General features: G+C 37.9%; 1 protein-coding gene across 1 annotated transcript; it reads right to left on the bottom strand.

Moving 5' to 3' along the window:
• Window positions 1-5,687: 5,687 nt before the first annotated feature.
• On the bottom strand, window positions 5,688-20,526 carry LOC106876001 (protein TRC8 homolog). The gene is made up of 2 exons (XM_014924351.3): window positions 20,226-20,526; window positions 5,688-7,968 (listed from the first exon to the last, which is right to left on the bottom strand). The coding sequence occupies exons 1-2, from the start codon at window positions 20,404-20,406 to the stop codon at window positions 6,305-6,307; spliced, it is 1,845 nt and encodes a 614-aa protein (XP_014779837.1). The 5' UTR covers window positions 20,407-20,526; the 3' UTR covers window positions 5,688-6,304.
• Window positions 20,527-21,189: the final 663 nt, after the last annotated feature.

Genomic DNA, 21,189 nt, shown 5'->3' with positions numbered 1-21,189 from the left:
TTTAAATAGAATTTATCCAAATCGAGCCAAAGAACATACACACAAAAGTTTAAACTTACCAAGCTTTATTATTATATTTTTTTTATTATTGTTATTATTATTATTAATCATCATCATTGTTTAACATCCGCTTTCCATGCTGGCATGGGTTGGACGGTTTGACTGAAGACTGGTGAACCAGAGGCTGCACCAGGCTCAATCTGATCTGGCAAAGTTTCTACAGCTGGATGACCTTCCTAATGCCAATCACTCCGAGAGTGTAGTGGGTGCTTTTTACATGCCACCAGCACAAGGGCCAGTCAAGCGGCACTGGCAACATCCACGGTCAAATGTTGTTTTTCACATATCACTGCCACGTCAGCAATTTAGGTTTGTTTACACTTGCCTCAATAGGTCTTCGCAAGCAAAGGTCATTGTCCAATGAATGAGAGGTACTCATAAATGGGCTAGTTACACCCACTAGCATAGGCCATGGGCTCACTTGGCTTGTCGGGTCTTCTCAAGCACAGCATATCTCCATCCCAGGTTTTCCTGGGTCTACCTCTTCCACAGGTTCCCTCAACTGCAAGAGTGTGACACTTTTTCACACAGCTGTCCTCATTCATTCACAACACATGACCATATTATTATTATTATTATTATTATTATATAAATGTGATGAGTTGGCAGACTTGTTAGCACACCAGGCAAAATGCTTTGAGGCATTTCGTCTGTCTTTACATTTTGAGTTCAAATTCCACCAAGGTTGACTTTGCCTTTCATCCTTTCAGGATCCATAAAATACAGGTTTCTTTAAAATTAAAAAAAGCACAGATCTACCGGTAGAAAGTATTTTTTGGTAGATATTCAACAACTCCACTAGAAATGAAAGCAATAAGGAGAAAGGTCAATATCAACAGGTTATAATGGTACATAAAACTAGGACTATATAGTATAAAACGTGTTTAATATTATTTATTTAAAAGTCACAACTGAAAACAACAATCTGTTATAAAAACATTTATTTAATTTATTTTGTTTTGGGATCTTCATATGCACACAAGTCTCTCTATCTCCATTTTGCAAGAATAAATGTTATTATTTAAATATATTGGCAGTTTACAGTAAAGATCTGATGAAATCAAATAAAGAATTGGACAGTTGTAGACTGAGAATCAGATGAAAATTAATGCATGTGCACAAATTATTTCCAATAAAAAATATATTTCAACTTTCCTGAAATAGAGAGAGGGCTTATAACTGAAAGAGGGTGGGTGGGTTACAAATCGACTGCACTGATTGCAGATTTCAATATTGGAACTTATATTATGGATAAAGAAAAGAAAAAAAAAAAATTCATCCGAAAGTGATTTCCACTAAGATGAGAAAAACTAAATGCTATGATGCGTTTAGTCCCCCGCTTTTTTTTTTTCATTTTCATCATTTTAGGTTGTAGTTGAAATAATAAATTAACAGCAACATGTATGCAATATATTGAAGACAGACCTAAAAAAGTTGTAAAATTTTAAATGTCTGAAATGTTGATTAAGATAATTTTTCAGACTATTGACTTCATTGTAAGGATTAAATGTTGTTTTAATAACTCCCTCTTCTCTGACTGAAGGAGCCATGTATCTCCTTTACAGCAACACACCCGTTTCTTTCACCCTTTCAGACTTCAACTTCACATTACATGGCCCAAAGCCACCTCCCTCAATACTATCCCCCTGCTTCAGTTGAGGGGGGGGGTCTTGTCTTGCAAGTTACCTGGTGACTCCACTGGTGCCAATATCACATGAGAAGCACCCAACACACTCTCTAAAGTGGCTGGCATTAGGAAGGGCATTCAACCGTAGAAACCATACCAAAGCAGACACTGGATCATGGCACAGTCCTCTGGCTCACCTGTTACTGCAGAACTGTCCACCTTGTGCAAGCATGGAAAATGGATATTTAATGGTGATGATGATGATGATGATGATGATCTGCACTACGTTTCAAACAGTTTGATCTCAGATCAATATTGCCTTACTCCTGTAATCGAACCAACAGGATTGTTTATTTCTAAATTCAGAGCATTACTGCCTTTAATTTAGAAATGCAAGTTCCTAGTTCAAATCCAGTCTGATACTAAGCACGTAGTTAGGAATATGACCCCAGACAACAACAACAATTAGAAAACAAAAAAAAAAAAAGAAAGAAATGTAATGTTTATCCCAGCATTGTTTTGAAGACCATTCCTTTTTTATTTCTTCATGCTGGCAGCAGGAATTGGACAAGACTCTCTTTGATAGTATTCTGCGGCTAGGTACCCTTCATGTCAACAACTCTCTGTTTTTCAAGTGATGCATTATTGTATTCATCTTTACACACACACAAACCCTCAAGCTGCAGGACAAACTATTTACAGCAGCTTAAACCAAGGCTGAAGCCCAAACGGTTTCATGCAAAAGACATGGAAATAAATACTCACGCATACATGAATATATGTATGTATGTGTTGTGTGGGTGTGTATGTATATACATACATATATGCATGTATATGTAACATAAAAGAATAAGAATTTGAAATCTAGGTAGGTACCTAATGAATACTCTAATACAATCCAGATCTGGCTAACCATATTGAATGATAGGGTATCTTCAGAATCCTTTTAGATAAAGAAACTGTATTTCATTTGATAGGTAAATCCCGAGTTCATTTCGTTGGATTTCATGTAGCATACAGGACATGATAAAGAAGAATGGAGAATTATAGATCTGCAAAATTTATTTATTGAAGTAATTTCTTCATAAATAAGAAAATGAAGAAAATACTTTAATAAATAAATTCTGAAGATGTATAACTCTGTTATGATGTCAGGATCATATATACACACATACATATGTAGATTATATATATATACACACACACATACACATACACACACAGACATCCATCTACATATACATCTTTATAAATACATACATACATGTATATATAGACATACACATATGCATATAAAAACACTCACACACATACAATGGGCTTCTATATAGTTTTTATCTACCAATTGCATTCACAAAGCATTGGTCAGCCCAAGGCTATAGCAGAAGACACTTGCTCAAGGTGTCATGCTAGGGAACAGAACCGTAAACCATGTGGTAGTATTGATGTAAATATTAAAAACACGTCTACTTTCTAAAGATGAGGTTAACAGTCAGAAAAATTTACCTTCTCGTTAGTAAAATTAAATCCTGGATTTACCTAGTTATACATAGGTAACCAGATGTACAAACAATAACAAAGACAAGAAGAGAAACAAACCAAGGGTTGTACAGTTAAATTATATACTTCTGAAGAAGTTAGTCTTTTAATATTTTTATACTTAACGATTATTCAGAATTTTGGAATTTATGAAAAAAAAATGGATCTTTAGCTTAGTCAGATAAATGTGATAGGGTTTTGAATGGTTTCTTAAATACGACATCATCTAGAATTGAATTTAACTTTAATAAGACAGATATGAATGTGTGTGTGTGTCTACAAATATTATGTATATATATATATATATATATATATATATATATATATAACTATATACTTATAATACATGTACCCTTTCACTCATTTCAGTCGACTGTTGCCATGCTGGAGCACGACCTTTTAGTCGAATAAATCGACCTCAGGATTTATTCTTTGTGAGCCTAGTACTTATTCTATCAGGCTCTTTTGCTGAACTGCTAAGTGATGGGGATGTAAACACACCAACATTGGTTGTCAAGTAATGGTGGGATGGGGGGAACACAGACACGCAAACACACACACACACATATATATATATATTCATGTTCAGTTTCCGTCTACCAAATCCACTCATAAGGCTTTGGTCGGCCCGACGCTATAGTAGGAGACACTTGCCAAAGGTGCCACACAGTGGGACTGAACCTGCAACCATGTGGTTGGGGAGCAAGCTGCTTACCACACAGCCACGCCTGCGCCTATAGATATATTGAATATTCAGATATACAATAAATATATATAATACATATATATATATATATATATATATATATATATATATATATATATATAAAGGGCATCCAGCTGTAGAAACTCTGCCAAATTTAGATTGGAGCCTGGTGTTGCCATCCGGTTTCACCAGTCCTCAGTCAAATCGTCCAACCCATGCTAGCATGGAAAGCGGACGTTAAACGATGATGATGATGATATATTGTATATCTGAATATTCAATATATCTATAGGTGCAGGCCTGGCTGTGTGGTAAGCAGCTTGCTCCCCAACCATATATTTATATATATATATAATGGCATAAGTACACACACACACACATATATATATATAAAGTGACATATGTGCTTATACATGTCAGACTAAGTTACTCAATCTTTGCTTTCTTTTGCCAGCAAGATGCTTACTGTTGCAAGCTGCAGAAAACCCGAAAATCTTTGTCAGATTTATTCATGAGACAAGTTTTTCCACTTTGGTGAACTAAATAATCTCAATAAAACAATATTCCAGTAAATATTTCTAGCCTTTCGACTTACAGGCATGTAAGGATGGATGTATGGCTTAGAAGTTTGCTTAATTCCACTACATTGCACCTTGGACAAACAGTTTCTACCATAACCTCAGATTGACCCAAACCTCGAGAGTGGAGTTTGGCTGATGGAAACTATGTAGAAGCTTGTCAAAAGGACTGCACTTGTTCTAAGATGGTAGAATTAAAGTGTTACCCTGTTTGCAGTCCCCATCTGGCCTCTTAATAAAGTCTATTCTTGTTTCAAGCCTTCAGTTGAGGTTGTGCTTTCTTCCACATGTATGTGTCACACACACACACACAATTACAGAGTCTTGGAGGTCTGGCAAGAAAGTTATGAGCACTCCTTTTCCTCCTCTGACCAAACTACAAAAAAGTTTATATTACCACTCTGGTTTGGGAGAAACAGGTAGCTAAATACATAATTTAAACAAACAAAAAAAAAACGATTATTTGGTTTTGGATTAAGTCCTGAATATCTGGTGTCTTTGACATTCCTAGACTGTGCATTTTGCATGTGAAAAGAAATAAGATTCTAATATATTTAACTTATTATCAGGACTGATATTCTAAAACTGCAAAATGCCACTCAACATGAAAAAAACTTTAATAAACGATCACTCTCCAACATCACAACCAGATGTTCAATTAAAATTGAAAACTGATTTTTAATTTATAATTTCAGTTAGTTTCTCCTTTTTATTACTCTTTCTTTTAAAATTTTAATTAACTGATTCAAACAAAAAAAAAGTAACTTGAAAACATTCAAGATAAAACAAACAAAAAAAAATTTTGTTTTTTTAATGCCTCTTGCCAACAATTGAAGAATTTTTCCACAGATCATAGAAGTAAAAGTTGCCAATCATGCTAATCACATCTTTTAAACGTTTGTCTACGAATAACATAAAATAACTGATGGAACCAATAACTGTTAATTTCTCTAACAAGAGCTATCATAATTATGGTAATAATCTGAAATAACATCTGTAAATAAGATGCACAAGTGAAAATGCAGTAAGCACATTTAAATGAAACAGCTAAAAGAAATGAAGAAAATTAAATAGTGGAGGGGTTGTTTGTAAATCCATTTTTTTTTTTTAAATATATCAAGGTAAGTTTTGCAAGAAAAAAAAAATTATATTGAAAATATACCTTATAATGTGTAAATTTTATTTTGGAAAGATAATTGTTTTGTTTTTGTTGCTTTTTTTTTAAATTTATAACAAAAAAAGTTGCTAACTTTTCCGTTATGCTACGTCTACATTCAACTTTTTATATTTCTCTTTGCATAAATAAGTCCAGAGATCAGTTTTCCGTATATTACATATTTACAGATTAATAATAGTCAAGGGATCTGTGATAAAGACTAGTTTGTTTACACAAAAGGAAACTTTTAAAAATTTAGATTGATAATCTCCCTTTTTTTTTTTTCTTTTTTTTTTTGTCAAATGTAGAATCATGAAAGTTATTAGTTGGATCCTTTGCTGGTGGACATAAAACATTCAAAATTGTAAAAGGCAGATCATGTTAGAGTGTGAAGCAGTCAGATGTTGTTTAAAAAATATCCTTGTTGTGAAAACTGAGAGATTTCCTCAACCTCAAACTCCAGAACAAACTTCCAGCTCACCTTTTAAGTTTCATTTCTTCCTGAGATATGCATAAAATGGTAACAATGAAATTCTTAAACAAAAATCTGACAGGTCTGAAGAAGTGTTCAGAACACGATGCTGTTGCTGCTACCTGTTGCTGTTATATATCTGGTACGGCTTTCTTTTATAACAGTATTAGTCTAGCTGTCTGATTTCGTATATCAAACTGTGGCACATTGGACATTTGTCTTGGATATAAAGCCATTTACGCAGACATACTCCATGGAAGTAATGGTTGCATGGTGTTATCTTTGCCGAATTCAGATGTTCAAAACAAATAGCACACAGATCGTTAAGTTCCTGTAACTGTCCTTCAGATGCATCAGGAAGAGAATTGATTTTGCTCACAGCTGTCCGACGGTGCATAAACATTTTCCAACCTTTTTTCGCTTGCAGCCATATATTGAAGTAAGCATGTATACACATCATGATAGCCCGGATGGTTCCACCAGATTCAAACAACATAATCCATGTGCCGTTGCAAAATAAGAAGATTCCAAACAAAAACTCAACAGTATTGCCAGCAGATTGAATATAATAGACATAGTCATCTAATCCCTCCCAGAAGCTATTTCTGTAAGCATCTATCATAAACAAAATGTACACAGTTACTGTAACGAGGACTTTGACAATGATCTCAATACTAAATGCCGACACGGCCAAAAGCCAAGTACTTGTAGAATGGTGACTCCAAAGATATTTCAAGAGAAGACAGGGGAAAAGGATGAGAATAAAACACATCAATAATGGTCGTATGTGTCGATTGGGCACGGAATTTCGTGATGCACTTACTGACATTAGAATAGGGTGTACCATACTGTGGACAAAATGGAAAATAGCAGTCGATAATAAACAAAAATTACGGAACAGTCTTACTAAACGTGCATCAACCTCAAGACTAGTTAGACCTGTTTGTAATGCTAAAACTAAGAACAGCATGGCAGATAATAAACCAACATTACGGTCAGCATTTCGATCTTCCTCAACATCACAACCAACAAAATATGCAACAAAGATGCCTATATAATGTGAGATGAGGGACACAATGCATGTGAGCCCAAAAAGAGCAATAAATGTATCACAGCCACGGACAAGTAGACTTTTACTAATCACAGTATAAAGTTCCAAAGTGTTTTCAGGTATCTTCCCCGAAATTAATTTTGAAAAAACTTCATCTGGACTTGCATTGTCTGGTAAAGCTATCATGTTGACATAAAATAGTAAATGGTACATAAAACGGCTGAACCAGAACAAACGAAATACTTGTGGAAAGTGAAGACGAATCCAGTGGGATTCAAGGAAAATTTGAATTCCAAAATTTCCCAAATCTTCACGAACAGATTGGTAGCAGTCTTGAATAAATGTAAAAATGTTTTGTCTTTCTAAAATTATTTCAAAAAGAAGCAAAGAAAATGTGTAAAAAGTGTGTAGATATATTAAAATTTGAGGTGTGTAAATGTCTGTAACTAATTTGCTAAATACTACCAAAAGAAAAGTAATGTAAATACTAAATTCAAGGTAATTTCCTTCAAAGTATGCCCACAACCGGCCCTTTCTTCGAAAATGAATAAAAAGCCTTTGTAAAGTGAAATTAACTACTACAAAGAATAGAAAGCGCTTTAAACTTTTGAAGGCTAATTCTTCTTTTAAAAACAAAACACTATAAGTTAGTGGCATCTGTGTATATGAGGAATTTATATGCTGGCACAAAATAATTATTCCTCCAGAGAAGATGTAAGAATATACTAACTGGATGTAGTTGAGTTCAAGGCAGAAAACAAACAAAGAAGACAGGAAACCTGAAATTAAGAAGGAAAAAAAAATGTTTTAAAAACCAAAGCAATTAAATGTCTATGAGAAGCATTAATTTCATTAATTAAAATATGAAAAAGAAAAACAAAATAATCAGTCCATAATAGCAATACTGAACTGTCACATTCAAAACTTGAAATAAATAACATCAGTTGAACATAAGACAAACAGAAAATGGTAAATAGTCAATAAAAACATAATTTTTAAATCACGGTTAGAGCAGTAAAACCTATAATGTTTACTCTTTTACTTGTTTCAGTCATTTGACTGCGGCCATGCTGGAGCACCGCCTTTAGTCGAGCAAATCGACCCCAGGACTTATTCTTTGGAAGCCTAGTACTTATTCTATCGGTTTCTTTTGCCGAACTGCTAAGTGACAGGGACATAAACACACCAGCATCGGTTGTCAAGCAATGCTAGGGGGTCAAACACAGACACACAAACACACACACACACACACACACATATATATATATATACGATGGACTTCTTTCAGTTTCCGTCACAAGGCTTTAGTCGGCCTGAGGCTATAGTAGAAGACACTTGCCCAAGGTGCCACGCAGTGGGACTGAACCCGGAACCATGTGGTTGGTAAGCAAGCTACTTACCACACAGCCACTTTTGCGCCTATTCAAAAAACAAATTTACATCCTAGGGGTCCCCAACCACTGAGCTGTGAATCATTTAGTACTGGGTCACACAGAAAGAATAAATGTTTTTATTTATTTCTATTTTATTAACTACTGCAGTCTGCAGTTTTCTTTTGAAAAAGTGCCATTTTTGTCTCTTCCTTTTTCTGGCACTTGTCTCTAAGTCAGAGTTTTTTTTTTTTCATGCACTGATAAATTAAGTCAACAAACAAACTGTAACAATAATAAGAGCATGTGATCTGGTCTGCAGAAAAAGGAATGGTTCATGCTAAAGCATTTTTGAGTAGAGACAGATGGCCTAGTGGCTAGAGTAGCAGACTTGCGATCGAGGGATCGCGGGTTCGAATCTCAGACTGGGCAGTGTGTGTGTGTGTGTGTGTTTACAAGCAACTTCGGCAGAAGGTAATAGCAAACTTCTGCTGACTCTTTCGCCACAACTTTCTCTCACTCTTTCCTCCTACATCTAGAAGCTCACCTGTGACAGACCAGTGTCCTGTCCGGGTGGGGAACCTATACGCCAATGAAACAGGGAAATTGGCCCTTATGAGCCAGATATGGCTCGAGAAAGAACAAACCACAACAACAACAAAGCATTTTTGAACATGGATCTGCTCAGTCAAGATTAACTTGCATCTAAACAACAATATGGTGGAGGAAAGAAGTGAAATCTCATATCTTCAAAGCTAATGTTAACCCTTTGCCTACCCAAAGCATTATCATAAGTTTGTCCTAAACATCCATGTTAGTTTTGGGTAATATAAAGCTTTCCTTTTATAAGTCACAAGTTACTCTGATGGTTAAAAGAAAATTGGGAAGATGCATGGTTACCATGGAAATATGCTGTGTGTGTCACCATGGTACACAGAACAGGCAAAGGGTTAACTAGAAGACAAGAGAACTTTCATTCTCAACTATCCACGATTCTATAAGATATCTTTTACTTGTTTCAGTCATTTGACTGCGGCCATGCTGGAGCACTGCCTTAAAGGTTTTTAGTCAAACAAATCGACCCCAGGACTTTGGTTTTAAGCCTTGTACTTATTCTATCAGTCTCTTTTTGCTGAACCACTAAGTTACAGGGACGTAAACACACCAACACCGGTTGTCAAGTGGTGGTGGTGGGGGGGGGGACAAACACAGACACAAACACACAAATACACACACACACACACACATATATACACACAACAGTCTTCTTTCGGTTTCTTATTTCGTTATTGCCCACAAGGGGCTAAACATAGAGGGGACAAACAAGGAGATTAAGTCGATTACATTGACCCCAGTGTGTAACTGGTACTTAGTTTATCGACCCCGAAAGGATGAAAGGCAAAGTTGACCTCGGTGGAATTTGAACTCAGAACGTAGCAGCAGACGAAATACCACTAAGCATTTCGCCCGGCGTGCTAACGTTTCTGCCAGCTCGCCGCCTTATCTTTTCTGCCTACCAAATCCACTCCACTCACAAGGCTTTGGTTGACCTGAGGCTACAGCAGAAGACACTTGCCCAAGGTGTCATGTAGTGGGAGTGAACCCGGAACCACGTGGTTGGGAAGCAAACTTCTTACCACACACTCAAGCCTGCACTGAAGATGAAGTTTGAAATACAGAAAGATTCCTAAAGGCCTGGACATTAATGTTTCTGTGGTTATCCTATCTTTAACATTTTAGCATTTAAACCGGCCATATCCAGCTCAAATATTCTACTTGGTTATCGTTGAAACTGGTCAGATCTGGCCTCTGATACATACCCTGCAATGTCATTCTGAAAAATAAACAATCACATCATCGACTGTCTCAAAACTTGAAGATAATGCAAGATTAATTCGAAATAATGTGAATAAATACGCATTATATTTCACAGAGTGATCTGAATATTAAACGAAGATCATCTGCAAGAATTCTAATCTTCTTTTATTTTTGGCCACTATATTTGGAGGAGCAGGAGTGGCTGTGTGGTAAGAAGCTTGCTTCACAACTACATGGTTCCGGGTTCAGTCCCACTGCATGGTAGCTTGGGCAAGTGTCTTTTACTATAGCCTCAGGCCGACCAAAGCCTTGTGAGTGGATTTGGTAGACGGAAACTGAAAGAAGCCCGTCGTATATATGTGTGTATATATATATATATATATATGTATGTGTGTGATGTTGTGTATCTGTGTTTGTCCCCCACCAACATCGCTTGGCAACCGATGCTGGTGTGTTTAGGTCCCCGTAACTTAGCAGTTCGGCAAAAAAAGACCGATAGAATAAGTACTAGGCTTACAAAGAATAAGTCCTGGAGTCGATTTGATTCGACTAAAGGCGGTGCTCCAGCATGGCCACAGTCAAGTGACTGAGACAAGTAAAAGAATACAGTTACAGAATCCAAAGGAAATACAGATAAATCTAAAATATAAAGTTATTTAAGTGTCGTCTAAATGACATAAAAATTAATTATTAGCTACGTCCACGATTCTATTTCTGGCAAACATGTCCTATTTTTTCCCCGTTATTTACATTTTGCAAAATGATTCATCCCAGCAATTTATCATACAGAAAACTTCAAGTGGAACAAACAAGATTAAGAAAAAGTTCTGTTTCTTGCAAAAGTTAAGTGGAAAATAGAAACAAATTTCTCTCTCACTGTCTCTCCTCTCTTTCTCCTTCCGTTTCTCTCTCTCTCTGTTTTTCTTTTTTTTTTTCACAAGGTCAGATTTACAATATATTTAGCCATCAAAAAGGTATCCCTCCATTCTTGCCAAGATATGTAGCTGTAAAAGCATCTATCTCTGTTCTTTAGATGTTAATTAAGATTTCAGTCGTGGAATCTTCAACTTATGTGACTGACCACAGTTAGAAGGTATCAGGTGATAATCAGCTAACTTCCTGTTCCATAGCAAAGTCTTCATCTATTATCCATAGTTCTTACTTTCTTGTTTACTAAAATACACATCTCTCTCTTTCTCTCTCAAAATACACTTATTCAATCCACACACTTAGACATACATTTCAACACACACATACACACACATGTATGTAGCTTTAAGATACCAACACGCACATGCAGGTTTTCAATCACAATCATACACATTTTCATTTACTAACTCTGTGAAATCAGATTGGAGCCTGGTGTAGCCATTCCTCAGTCAAATCGTCCAACCCATGCTAGCATGGAAGGCGGACGTTAAACAATGATGATGATGATGATGATATGCAAAAGAAAATTCATGTTAACACAGCTGTTTCCAGCAATAATTGCCAATATACTTCCAGGCAGCATAAACTAAATCACAGACGAAATGTGAAATTTTACAAGCTTATACATCTTTCCAGTGGAGGCGCATGGTTTAGTGGTTAGAGTGTCAGCATCATGATTGTAAGATTGTGGTTTCGATTCCTGGACCGGGCAACGCGTTGTGTTCTTGAGCAAAACACTTCATTTTCACGTTGCTCCAGTCCACTCAGCTGGCAAAAATGAGTAACGCTGCGATGAACTGGCGTCCCATCCAGCTGGGGAACACATACGCCATTGAAACCGGGAAACCAGGCCCATGAGCCTGGCTAGGCTTTGAAAGGGAGCATTTATTTTTTTTTATAAATCTTTCCACAAAAGAGATCAACATCATTATCATCACAACTCTAATTTTACTAATCACAACTCTTATAAATTCTTTAGAATCATCATCATCATCATCATTTAACGTCCGCTTTCCATGCTGGCATGGGTTGGACGATTTGACTTGGGACTGGCAAACCAGATGGCTACACCAGACTCTAATCTGATCTGGCAGAGTTTCTACAGCTGGATGCCCTTCCCAATGCCAACCACTCCGAGAGTGTAGTGGGTGTTTTTTACACGCCACCGGCACAAGGGCCAGTCCGGCGGTACTGGCAACGCTCACACTCAAATGGTGTTTTTTTTACATGCCACCTGCACAGGAGTCAGTCCAATATTTTGTTCACATGCCACCGGCACAAGTGCCAGTAAGGCAAAGCTGGAAACAATCGCGCTCAAATGGTGCTTTTTACGTGCCACCGGCATGGGAGTGAGACCGCTGCTCTGGTAGTGATCCCACTCGGATGGTGCTGTTAGCGCTCCACTGGCACGGATGCCAGTCATCAAATTTGGTTCAGTTTCGATCTCACTTGCCCCAACAGGTCTTCGCAAGCTGAGTTTAGTGTCCAATGAAGGAAGGTTGGCATGGGTGCCAGTGAACCAATTTGGTTCATATTGCTAGGTTGACTCAAAAGTCCTTTGATTCTAGACCTTTCTTCCACACCTGAAATTTCTCCTCTAGTTCAGATAGTGACTCAAATATTAGTGCAAAGTCATCAGCATAGAGAAGCTCCCAGGTGCATCCTGTCTTGAATTCCTCTGCTATTGCCTGCAGGACTATGATGAATAAGAGGGGACTGAGGACTGATCCTTGGAGGACCCCTACCCCTACCTGGAATTCTTCACTGTACTCATTGCCAACCCTCATCTTACAGACAGTATCCCTGTACATGGCTTGTACAGCTCTCACTAACCACTCATCTATCTCTAGTTTCCGTATTGACCACCAGATAACGGATTGGGGGATTCTGTCAAAAGCTTTCTCCAAGTCAATAAAAGCCAAGTGCAGAGGTTTATCTTTGGCTAGATATTTCTCCTGCAGTTGCCTTACCAGAAATATAGCATCAATGGTGCTTCTACCTGACACAAAGCCAAACTCCATCTCATCTAGACTAACTTTCTCCCTAATTAGTTCGGCTATGACCCTCTTCGTGACTTTCATTACCTAATCCAATAACTTGATATCTCTGTAATTATTTGTATCTAATGCATCACCTTTACCTTTGTAGCAGTTGACTATGGTGCTGCTACACCAGTCATTGGGTATAACTCCTTCATGTATCACCTGATTGACTATACAAGTGACTAGACTATAGCCGACATATCTGTGGTGATTCCTGATGGGACGGGGGCTTTCCCTGTCTTCATACCTTCAATTGCTTTATCTACCAAAGTACTGTCAATTCAAATAACTGGTCCCTCTGTTGGATCATTTGACAGACTCTCTTTCTCCCATTCATTCTCTTCATTTAGCAACCTTTCATAGTGGTGTCGCCAAGTCTCTCTCTTTACAGCCTCATTAAATGCAAGTGAGCCGTCATCCATGCAGACACATTTCTCTCCTATGACATCACAATTCTGTCACACACACTGGCTTGCAACACGAAACACCTCAAGTCTTTGGTCCTCACAATGCAGAACACTGGCAAATTTTTTGATATCTGCTTCCCCACGTGTGTGTGTGTGTGCATATATATATAAAGAATATGAGGGGTTTAGTTCACTAGTGATCAAAACAAATAGGTACACGATTAAATATTATAGTTAGTAGGTTCCAAGATCACAGCTAAGGCTCGATCTAGGGATCCGTGTTAGGGTTCTGTTATAGCAGGTATATATTATATTAGAGGAAAAATAAAAACCAAGGCACAACGAGTATCTCAAGTCATTTAGAATAATTTAATTAGGGCAAGGTGAATTACCCTAATTAAATTATTCTAAATGACTTGAGATACTCGTTCCGCCTTGGTTTTGATCTTTCCTCTAATGTGATGGATGGATGGATGGATGGATGGATGGATGGATGGACAGACGGACGGGTAGATATGTATACATACTAGTTGCATTCCACTAGTTTTGAGACATCTTCAAAGTAATACAACATATTATATATATATATGCCCAGCGTCGCCTTTCTGGCACTTGTGCCCGTGGCATGTGTAAGGAATTTTGAGCTAGATCGTTGCCAGTGCCGCTGGACTGGCTCTTGTGCGGGTGGCACGTAAAATACACCATTTTGAGCGTGGCCGTTGCCAGTACCGCCTGACAGGCCTTCGTGCCGGTGGCATGTGAAAAGCACTCACTACACTCTCGGAGTGGTTGGTGTTAGGAAGGGCATCCAGCTGTAGAAACTCTGCCAAATCAAATTGGAGCCTGGTGTAGCCATCAGGTTTCACCAGTCCTCCGTTAAATCGTCCAACCCATGCTAGCATGGAAAGTGGACGTTAAACGATGATGATGATGATGATGATATGCCCCACCACCAAATGGCCACAGCCTTACAGCTGAAATATGTACAATAATACAAGAACACATACATACATATATACCATCATTATCATCCATGCTGGCATGGTTGGAAGGATTCAATGGGTCCAAGAACTGCATCGTGCTCCAGTGTCTGCTTTCTATGGTTGGATGCCCTTCCTAGTGCCCACCACTTTACAAAGTGTGCTGGGTGCTTTTTTCATGCCACCAACACTATTGAGGCTGCCAAGCAGCTCAGAAACCCCATGGGAGTAGGGACTGGCTTTATGCTGGGGAACAAGAGGTTAAATTATGAAAGTCGTAGGGGACAGAGCAGGTTCTTGTGGAAGAACTACATGGCTACTCACATTTAATATGGAAAGACAGAATGAACATTAGGAGTTGTGATGAGACAGATGGTGATGATGAGGTGTCCAGGTGCCCCCCCCCCCCCCACTCAAAGTACATAGTGAGTAGAAGTGGGTTGATGGAGATGTTTGCAAAATTGAATGGGGAACAGATGAGGGAATGAGGAGGCAGACTGCAACTGTAAAATTGAGTGTAAGGTCAAAGGGTGAGTGACCGATGAGTTATCAGTTGGGGGAAGAGAATGGGATGGGGAGAAAGACCAGCAGTATAGTAATAATGATACAGTTGACAATGGGAAGACGAGAGAGAGAGAGAGAGAGAGAGAGAGAGAGGCAGAGAGAGAGATAACATGGTTGGGTAGGCTGCAAGAATAGAGGGAGGAGGAGAGAGAGGCAGACATAGTACTTCATGAGAAGTAATTAGGTTCAGGGAGTGAGGCATGAATTGATGTCACGCGTGGGTGGAGAGCACAATATATATATATGTGGTGTGTTCCAGTATTCAGTTTCGTTGAGGTGGATGAAACTTTCGAGAACTCCATATTGCCAGACATCTTAATCCTTTGTCGTCTCTTCCATGGGGCTCAGGGCTCTGAGGTCAGCCTTCACCACTTCACCATTATTTCTTCCTGAGTCTCTCCCTTCTGCAAATGCCAACTACATTAAGTGATCACCACTTCCTTATATAATTGTCCTCATCCATACGCATCACAGGTCCATACCAACACAGTCTTCTTTCTTGCACACTACGTCTGATTCCTCTTATGCCCGGTTTTTCTCTCAGCACTTGTATACTGTTGCCATTCAGGCATTTTCATCCAACAGAACAGGCTCACCTCATTTCTTTCCAGTCTTCTTAAGTGCTCTGAATTCAAGGCCCCTACCTCATTACTATGCAACATTGCAGTTCTAATACAAGCGTCATGCAATCTGCCTATCATCATCATCGTCATCGTTTAACATCTTTCCAGGCTGGCAAGGGTTGAATGGTTTGACTGAGGACTGGCAAGCCAGGAGGCTACACCAGGCTCCAATCTGATCTGGCAAGGTTTCTACAGCTGGATGCCCTTCCTAATGCCAACCACTCCGAGAGTGTAGTGGGTGCTTTTTACGTGCCACCAGCATGGGAGCCAGTCAGACGGCACTGGCAACAGCCACGCTTGAGTGGTGCTTTTTACATGTATCTTGTTATGATGTTTCATATCCGAGACATCAAATGTAAACAAACAATGAGACTGAAGATGAAAGATGAAAAATGGGTAATGGGCATATATGCCATATTTCGGGAGTTTTCACTCTTTCATCAGCACCTGTCTAAGCTCTTAATCTTTGATCTCATTGTTTGTTTATATCTGATGTCTTGGATACGAAATGCTGTAATAAAATCAATGCTGGCTACAATTTCTATATAAAATCTGTAGAGATGACTCAATCACATAAGAAGACTGCATGTATCACACCTCTTTCAGACACAAAACTGAACTGCATCTCATCTGCCCTATCAGGAATCAATTGTGCTATAACTTTCTCTGTGACCTTCACAACCTGATCCAGTAGCTTGATTCCTCTACAGCTGTCTCCCTCTAAGATATCACCTTTGCCTTTGTAACAGTTTACCATGAGACTGCTCACCATTCATTAGGTATGAATCCTTCCTGTATAACTTGATCTGTCGGTAATTCTGTACTCTATCTCAATGGATATTTCGAGCATCTCTGCATCTATCCCTGATAGACCTGCAGTTTTCCCTCTCTTTGTGTTCTTCATCACCTTACCTATTATGTTCTTGTCGACTTGAATTGCTGATCCTTTTGTAGCGTCAGCATAAGTAAACCCTCTTTATCCCAAACATTCTCTGCATCCAACAGCCTCTCATAATAATACCTCTATGCCACTTCCTTGTCTTCCATATTAATGGCAAATATGCCTTCATCATCCTGGATACACTCTTCACCTATGACATCTTGTTTCTCTCTCACACACTGTCTTGCAATCCTGAACACCCCCACACCTCTAATCCTCACACTGCAAGACATGCACAAGCTTCTACCTCTCTGTCTCACCCTTAGCCAAGTATACCTGATGGTTAGCTGTCCTCCTAGACATTTGGTAATGCTCCCTACTAGCACCTTTTCGCTGGGGTTTTTAAGCCTGTCACTTATCATTTACAGTCCTGTCAACCAAGTTACTTTTGGTTTGGTCAGGACTTTGTTCTAGCCACATGTCTATTCTGTGACCCTAAGCAAATTCCCAGTTTTCATCCCTGCTACAGGTGTATAAATCTGCTTCCCTACAGTCATATGTGTCAGTTAGAATTTCCTTATTTGTTCCCAATTATGGAATCTTCTAATTTCCATATCTTCTTTCCCCATGCTGTCCTTTTCTGTATCTGCCAAGCTCTGAACCATATGTACACACACACACACACACATATGCATATACATATGCATACAAGCATATACATATGCATACAAGCATATACATATGGATGATTGCAAACAAACATCCCCATTATAGAAGTGGAGCTGTTTGTTAGTAATTTTCCATGAAACAGATGTGAGTTGGCAAGAGAAAGAGTACCTGACCCTAGAAATCTACCTCAATGAATTTCATCGGACTCATGCAAGCATTGAAAAGTAGATGTTAAAACAATGGTGATGAAGGTTAAAAGCAGTAAATGTAGGCCTGGCAGGGTACAAATATTGCGGCTTCTAACACAACCCCCAACTTAAGAGCACGTGTTACTGAGGGTGAGCAAGTTTTTTGCAGCATCACCTATTGTCAATCAATATGGTCTTTTGTCATCTCTATAAAATGCAGCATCTTTTAGGTCAGTCTTTACCACTTCATCCCATCTTCCTCAGTATCCCTCTTCTATGGGTCCCACAAACATGAAGTGCACAGCACTTCCTAATGCAGCAGTCATCCTCTCCATGCATCATATGGCCATACTAATGCAAGCTCTCTCTTATATACCACACCTGATTCTGCTAACATCCGATATTTCTCAAAAGTTCACTTCTATTCTGGCACTTGTGCACTTTAACATTGCATATCCATCAGACCAAGTTTGCCTCCAAGGTCATCAGCATATAGGAGTTCCTATGGACAGCCAGTCTTAGACATTTGTGATGGCCTGGAGGACAATAACAAATAAGAGAGGGCTGAGGGCTGAACTTTGATGGACCCCCTACCTTCAGGCTAAATTTGTCATAAAACTTACTATTGAATCTCACTTTACTTACAGCACCTTTGTACATAACTTGTACAGACCTCACAAGCCATTCATCCACAACTAGTTTTCTTAGTGACCACCAGAAGGCCGTCTCCAAGTCAATAAATGCCAGATATAGCAGTTTACACTTAGCCAAGTATTTCTAAAGCAGCCACTAGAATGATTGCATCTGTTGCCCTTCTAGAAATGAAGTCAAATTACATTTTATCTAAACTAGCTCTGTATCAGATCAATTATGCCATAACTCACTCTGTGACCTTCATGGCCTGATCCAAAAATCTGATGCCTCTAGAATATCCACCTACTAAAAGCATCACCTTTGTCCTTCCAGCAATTTATAAAGATACTGCTACACCAGTCATTGGGTACGACACCTTCCTATATTACTTGATTAACTATCCAGGTGACTATCATGTTATCTTACCTTACCAGATATTTCGAGCATCTTAGCTATCATCCATGATGGGCCAGCAGCTTTTGCTATATATATATATATATATATATATATATATATATATATATATACTTACAGGTACAGACACATTTATGTGTGTATACATACGTCCGTGCTTGAGTCTCTGTGTATATATGAGTATATATACTCACAGACACACACGCACACATATATATGTATACGGGCGCGCGTACATGAAAGAAAACATGAAATCTGTCAATCGGAAGTTAAGATAGAAGACTCATAATAACTCGAAGATATCTGTTAAGACTAGATGACTCAATTTGTACTTTTACTCGTTTATTTATTCTTGCTGTGATTGCCACTAGAACAGAGGCAAACATATGACAAACATTAGTCACTGTTGAAAGATACTAAAAAGTATGAGTTACATAGGCAAGGTGTTCATGACCACGATCTGTTCTGAACATTCTTACTAAACATACGCATTGTTGAATAAAAATAACACCCTTCCCCGGGTATTTAATATACATTGTGCGTTTGTTGAAGCATCGAAGAAAATGCTTAGTGGTATTTAGTAACGGTCCGTTACTTCCAGGGTTCAAATCCGGGAGGAGGTCATATTCGTTTTTCATTCTTCCGGGCGCGATAAAAATAAGTGGCAGTCTGACCATAAAGACTTATTTTGGCAATCTTTCGTCGAAAGGTTGCCGATTATTTAGTTAACTAACCCTTCCCACAAATTTGGGGTCTAGTGCACATCAGAAATTATTGATTTTACATTTTATCTTTTCAGGGATGATTAAATAAGGTACCAGTTGATCACTTAGGTCGACGAAATCAACTTGCACCTTCCCACAAAATTCCAGCCCTTGTGCCTATAGTAGAAAGGATTGTTTATTATTATTACTATTATTATTATTATTATTGTGTGTGTGTGTGTGTAGGCTAAATAATTAGCTACCAACTAAATTATCTGAGATGAAGATGTATAGTAAAATTGAGAAGTAACGAAATAAAGCAACAATTGGAGAAGTGATTGAATAAATAAAGCAACAATTAAGTATAAACACAAACAACTAAAACAGCAGCAATCAAAAGTGATAGACTATTACAACAGTTGAGACATTGTTCTTTAGCCTTACATAATAACAGCTACCACTATATATATATATATATTATTTTCGGTTGTAGAGGTAATGTAATTAAGAGCTGAAGAAGGACAACTGCTATGATGAAACATACATAAAGGTATTTTGTGACAATACGGATATCCTAATGAGTTCTTTTGCTAGGTGGTCACACATTCAGACAGGTGAAACTGATATAAATGAGTGACACCTTGCTGATTTTTTAACTCTTCCATTTAAGGAATACCTTGTCTTATTTGCAAACAAAATGCGGGTAGATTATAATGATAATAAAATGAATTGTTCAGATTTGAATGGATTTGAAAAAAGAAATTTTTTTAACGATAAAATAAATAATAAGTTGAAATAAATTATGAACGTTTACCTGCAAAATCAAAGAGAAACGTGATAGTACTAAATCCCCACGAATCTGGCGGTTCTTTGATGTTGAAAAGCAACCAAAATCCTACAGATGTTTGCTTGTTTAGTATAGCATCCATCACGAAAAGAGGAGGGATTCTCAAGGCAATGTCAAGGAGATTTTCTAGTCTGTCCCTCCATGTCATACTTTGTGAATGGAAAGCTCCCTTCAATGTTTAAGAAAAGACGATCCCCTCGCTCCAAAACGGGAGTCAAATCTGCCGAACCCACAAACGTTCTGATCAAACTGCAATTTTCGGCAGACTGATCATAAACACAGACAACTCCCGACACTGGTACCGCTTTACGGCACTAGGCTTCAAGATACGCAGAAACTTAATTTCTTTCTAATTAATAATATTGCACCTACCATAAGTGCTGCTATACATCTAAATACATGACAATGCACGTCTCTGCACATAGATTTTTTTTTTCGATTATTTCAATGAACAATATATTGAAGCTGGTTCATATCCTGCAGTAAATCAAAACTATTGAGCAGCTATAAATAACTATTGTTATTGTTGGCTAACTGCTCTATGTATATATAAATATAAATATATACATGTATATATTTATGCTTTATATCTTGGTTTCTTTAAAGAGAGATATTTCTCATTGGGATTGTAGACCGTGGTAAATGCGAAGTTGTGACACGAATGCTTTCTTTCTTTGTTGGGGGTGTGCTCAATGGGAAACGCTGTACGTTCGAATCAATCAGTTTAACATGAGATTAGCGTACTTGAAAAAGAATTTAAAATTCAGATGTGAAGTATATATTTACTGATATACTTGGACTATGTGCGTTAGAAAGAAACAAACAAGCAAACTCATATATATATATATATATATATATATATATATATATATATATATATATATATATATATATATATATATATACTACATTCTGCATAGATGCTGCTTAA

Source organism: Octopus bimaculoides, chromosome 2 (assembly GCF_046866305.1).
Source record: "Octopus bimaculoides isolate indiv1 chromosome 2, ASM4686630v1, whole genome shotgun sequence".
Lineage (NCBI taxonomy): Eukaryota > Metazoa > Mollusca > Cephalopoda > Octopoda > Octopodidae > Octopus > Octopus bimaculoides.
The sequence above is the reverse complement of the archived record's forward strand: the minus strand, read 5'-3'. Positions and strand labels throughout refer to the sequence as shown.

What these genes read in the sequence shown, in the direction of transcription:
- LOC106876001 (XM_014924351.3), bottom strand. Translation starts at nt 20,406, where the DNA reads ATGACATGGAGGGACAGACTAGAAAATCTCCTTGACATTGCCTTGAGA. An exon ending in GTTTCTCTTTGATTTTGCAG is followed by an intron (nt 7,969 to 20,225) that starts GTAAACGTTCAT and finishes TCTTAATTTCAG; the next exon opens with GTTTCCTGTCTTCTTTGTTT.